Genomic DNA, 5,158 nt, shown 5'->3' with positions numbered 1-5,158 from the left:
TTCCTACAATGAGCACTACAGTATGGCATATATGACTAACAAAATTACCAATCACATAACTGAATCACAATTGGCAAACTAGACTATGTGACTTCCAATGAACATATCCTGTGCATAATCAATAAGGCAAGAAAAATACCGGCTCTGCACATGCTAAGAACCTTCTCCCAGTCATTGTTCCTTCAAATGCAACAAGCCTCTCTGATGGCTTCCCATGCTTCTCGCACATCACTATCAGATCTAGCTCAAGACCATGGTAATCCGGGTCCTGAAGAGAGAAAGGCACCTGCCCAAGCAAAATCCAAGTTAGCATCATGTGCAGAGGACGAGGACAAAGCAAATCAAACGAAATCCTCACACCAAAGACCACCTAGACAAAAAAATCCCCAAATTTTCCTAAACCTAGCCCTAACCCTAGCTCCAATGAAGTAACTGACCTGATTGAGCCCATCGGTGGAGGTTTCGGAGTGCATGTACGGGGGGCTTGAGTTCTCGTCGCTGCTCTCGTCTTCAAAAACCATGGCTGCGGCAGCGTCGTGTGGCGGCCGGCGGGGGCGGGCGCAGCCGGCGGCGAGGCAGAGAGAAGGAAGAAGAACGCAGAGCAGAGCGGGGGGGAGTGAGCGGGGTGTGGCTCGACCGCACCAGCCGCGCCCTAAAAGGGAGCCGGCCTAGTCCCAGTCAGCGCCCAGTCAGCGCGCGGGCACGCGCGCACTGGCCAGCGTGTCGCCTGACGGGTGGGCCCAACCGGTCAGCTTTTCTATCAATACGTATAAAACACACTTTTAGTCTTTTTTGCAACGGCTCACCCTAATCTTGGTACCGACATGAAAAAATTACCAATCTTGATACCAATCTGCTTTCAATGCCCCAATTGTGATACTTCTGTGCAATTTACTCTAGCATGAGTGTTCTCTGATTTCCTTTATTTTCGGCCGTCGACTGGAACAACAGCACGGGTGAAACGAAAATTGTCCGATCTCCAACGATCAAGCCGAAATAACCAGCCCTCGCTGTCGGACCTACACCATCACCGGTGGTGGCGGCGCATCAGCTTGGCCGGCAAGCTGCTGCAGGGTAATGGGGCGGGAGACGCTCGTGTTGGAGTCCGGCGACGGCGGCACCGACCAGGCCCAGTCCGCGAGCAGTGTGTTCACAGTCTCGGTGACGCTGTACAGGTCCCACCAGACGTGTCCCTGCGGTGTGGGGCACGCCATCTCCCTCGTCAGGCACCCGATGGTGCCGCCGAACGGGCCCAGCCCGCAGCACGCGTCCCTCGCCTCCTCAAACCCTGCAGGCTCCAAGGATTCACATAAAAACTTCATTCTCATTTGATCAGATATGCAACTAATAACAAGCAGAAAATCGCAATGACATAGTAATATAAATCTGTTTTAACGACAGCAAATATGGGACTAAGGTAGTACTTCCTAACCTTGTCGTTTAGGTCGTGCTAACTGCAATTCGGATCGCTCCGCTTGATATCGAGTACTACTCCTATGTAGGGCTGCAAGAAAAGCTCGAGGCTCATGAGCCGCTCAAGATCGACTCGTATTTTGACTCAACTCGAGATCGATTCGAAAACAAATGAGCTGAGTATGAACACTTTATGTAGCTCGATAGAAAAATGAGTTAATCTTGAGCCAACACTGGCTCGCTCGATTTTAACTCGATAGCTCGATGTCATATAACTATATTAAATAATCTTGATGTATATTTACAGAAAGTAGGATAATTTATTATCATATATGTTGTGTACAATTTTTCTCAATTTTACCTAGTAGGAAACATGGAGGGTTGGTTAAACAGGAGAAATTTAGCCTCAATTTTGTGCGTGATCAGTCATGTGTCAAATATCCTATTATTCTCAGCCAGAGTTTAAGAGTAGACGCACCTCCATTTTTCTATCTTTCTAGTTCATTGATCCCTACTTATCAAGTGCTAGTCTTTAGTCGAGAGAGAATAAGTCAAATTCTATATTGGTTTTCTATGTTTTGTTGTTGGCCATAATGTTTAAAAAATTGTCTTGAATTATTCATAAAATCATCTTATTATTTAGCTCGAAACTAGCTCGAGATCGGCTCGAGATCGATACAAGCCGAGCACGAGCCACTTTCTATGGCTCGACCTTGATTTCACTTAGTTTGAGCTCGCTCGAATTTTAGTATAATTTGAGCTGAGCTAGTCCAACTCGCTCGAACTCGACTCGTTTACAACCCTACTCCTATGTACTATCACTGTACCGAGATTGGCGGGAGCAAAATAATTGCAGCACCCGTGGGATCCCACGTGAGAGATCGCCCTACCCAGCGTGGCCCAAGGGGCGTTGTTTTTCTTTTCTCTGTTTTTTTTCCTTCAGCATCGCGCCGGCGGCCTTGTAAATACTGCTCCCTACCCCCATAATATAGTATATGCCAGCAATTGATGGTGGCTTCAAAAAAACTATCATTGCACCGATGAACATGACTTTCTGCATCTTAATGAGCGTCAATCTACATATAAAAGGATCACGAATCCCATAATAGGGACGGCTAATTACTGTATGCGTAGACCTCACAGCTTATTCTGTCGTCTCAATATTGTACAAGGCACCTTTTGACGCCAAAAAGAAAAGAAAAGAATGTGACCATCTATTTTTCTTGTCATGACAACTAGTTTCCGTTATTATTATTTTGAAATACTATAACTTTTCTTTTTTTGCATCGGTGAAATACTATAACTAGAAGAACTGATTTTGCACACAACTGACCAAGAAGGTAACTAACCGAGGTAGCAACAAGTATTTTATTAGTACTATTAATTGGTTAAGACGCTTCGATCACCGATCAACCCAGCTAAGATAAGTTTGAAAAACAAGCACAGCATGGCTCACCCTGACATGGAACTGACTGAACACCCGGTAGCAGCAGGTGTTCATGACTTCATGTCCTGAATGTGCTTGCAGTAACAAAAAAGCGCAATGCGGCGAACGTCGATTCAGATTGGTGATCATGCACAGAACAGATAATCCCGGTTCGTAAAAGTAATGTTACCATAGGCGGCGGGATTGGTGATCATCTCCATGACCCCCTTGTAGACGTCGCAGAAGACGATGTCGGCGCCGGGCAGCTCCGGTCGGAGCGCGTCCAGCTGCGCCTCCACCCTGGCGTTGTACCCCTGGACGAGCTCGTTGGCCTCCTCCACGCACCCGCGGCCGTCCACGAGGTGCAGCCCGTCCCACATCACCCGCGGCGCGCACCCCAGCGGCGGCACCCCCAGCACCGCCACCCTCCTCACGTCCGCCTCGTACAGCTCCTGCACCGCGCGCGCCACGCGGCCGGCCAGGAGGCGGGCGAAGCCGCGGCGGCCGTGCTTGGGCGCCGACGCGTCCGCCTCGGACCCGCGCGCGAGCAGCCGCGCGTACGCGTCGGCGCCGAAGGACACCACGAAGACGGCGCCGGCCACGGCCGCGGACGCCTCGCCCGGCGTGGCGGCCTCGAGGCGCAGCAGCTGCAGCGTCTCGGCGGCCAGCCGCAGCTGCTGCCCGACGGCGCCCATGCGGAACACGCCGGCTCCGCCGCTCTCGCCCTCCTCGCCGCCGAAGTTGACGCCCATCGCGGCCGCGGCCGCTGAGCCGTTGAGCGTGGAGATGAGCGGCGGTGGCGAGAGCTCCATTTTGGCGGCTGCATGCACGGACGCAATGGTGCGCGAATTAGGAGCAGAGCTCGAGGGGTTTAGTGGAACGGGGGCGTTCAAGGTGCTTACCAAGGATGTCGGGGAGGAGGCGGCGGCGGCCGGAGTGGAAGAGGCAGGGGCTAGAGAAAGAGGACGGGGGTGTGAGGTTGAGGGACAGCGTGGTGGCGGCACAGCTTGCAGTGGAGTCACCGAGGACGAAGATCGCAGTGGCCGGAAACGAGTCGGCGGCGGCGGAGGTAACGAGGCGGAGGAAGAGGAAGAGGTGGAGGAGGAGGAGGAGAGCCATGCCTCTCGCGTTGCGGCGCCAACACAAGTAGGCTTGGCTTCGCGCCTTCGCGGGAAGGTCCGGGCTGAGCTCCTGAATTCACTACTTGTGTATCAGGTATTTGAAATTTTGGTGTCTAAGAAAAGGTATTTGAAAATTTTGAAACATATTCCCATTATATTGGAAAAATCAATTTTGAACATTTCAAAAAATTCTGAATTTCTTTTGTGAATGTATAAACAACGTATGTGACTACAACCCCTAAAAATCATATCCAATTTGAAATACAAATTGAGAAACAAAAAAGACAAATCTAGCATGACTAGTGTCACAAAAAGACAAAAGCAAAATTTGCACCATTCACATCTGGATTTGTTTTTTTATTCTCAATGTGCATTTCAAATTAGAAACAAAATTTTTTAGGGGTTGTAGATACATTCCTTGTGATCATCATGATTTTTTAAAGAATTTTTTTAAACATTTGAATTTGATTTTTTTGAAATGGTATCATAGGAGCATTTAAGGTGTGGTATCATTGGATATTCGTCTCTTCTAATATTTGCTCGAACGCCCATCTAGCAACTTGTTGTATGTGCGTTGTGCAAGTGAGCAGATCTCTCGCGCCCCTGGAAGGTCTCATCGTCAGGCAGAAGGAGGAGGGAGCCTGGGAGCGAGATCGGGGAAGAGCCACTGTGTCTCCGGAAGTTCTAAATTGCATCCCCTTTTGCTAGGATTTCAAACGCGAATAGCACGGGGAAATTTGGGATTTAATTCCATAACTATGATTTATTGGGTGTAATCCTCCTCTTGTGGCCGAGATTTTGTTTTTTGGGAGTGCCCTTGGGCGCACTTTATCAACATCAAATGATGGTTACATCAAAAACAATGTCTGGGATAATAAAACTCAACGGGACACCCTCCCAATTTACTAGTACAATTTTAAAATCATAAACCGGCCTAGTCAAATTATGTGATATCATATTAGCATCCATGGGACACGGGATATAACTCACTGTATCAAGTCCATGAGCTACTGATGACCCACAAGTATAGAAAATTGCAACAGTTTTCAAGAGTATTTCAACCAAATTTATTGACTCGCCACAAGGAAAGGTAAAGAATATTTATAAGCCTTGCCAGTTGAGTTGTCAGTTCAACCACAGTTATTTCCTTGTAGAAAAATATTAATAGCACAGTAATATGGTACTTTTGATAGCAGTG

At 48.6% G+C, this 5,158-nt stretch overlaps 1 protein-coding gene across 3 annotated transcripts; it reads right to left on the bottom strand.

Moving 5' to 3' along the window:
* Positions 1-825: 825 nt before the first annotated feature.
* On the bottom strand, positions 826-4,017 carry LOC123115961 (GDSL esterase/lipase At1g71250). 3 transcript variants are annotated; one of them, XM_044536988.1, is made up of 4 exons: positions 3,742-4,017; positions 3,030-3,659; positions 1,433-1,504; positions 826-1,288 (listed from the first exon to the last, which is right to left on the bottom strand). In XM_044536988.1, exons 1-4 carry the CDS (start codon positions 3,956-3,958, stop codon positions 1,020-1,022), a joined length of 1,188 nt encoding a protein of 395 aa, XP_044392923.1. In that variant the 5' UTR covers positions 3,959-4,017; the 3' UTR covers positions 826-1,019. The 3 variants fall into 3 exon arrangements, with proteins under 3 accessions (XP_044392923.1, XP_044392924.1, XP_044392925.1); XM_044536990.1 differs by lacking the exon at positions 1,433-1,504 and adding an exon at positions 2,870-2,934 and having other exon boundaries at positions 1,077-1,288; XM_044536989.1 differs by lacking the exon at positions 1,433-1,504.
* Positions 4,018-5,158: the final 1,141 nt, after the last annotated feature.

Source organism: Triticum aestivum, chromosome 5B (genome assembly GCF_018294505.1).
Source record: "Triticum aestivum cultivar Chinese Spring chromosome 5B, IWGSC CS RefSeq v2.1, whole genome shotgun sequence".
Classification (NCBI taxonomy): Eukaryota; Viridiplantae; Streptophyta; class Magnoliopsida; order Poales; family Poaceae; genus Triticum; species Triticum aestivum.
This window is presented reverse-complemented; position numbering and strand designations above follow the sequence as displayed.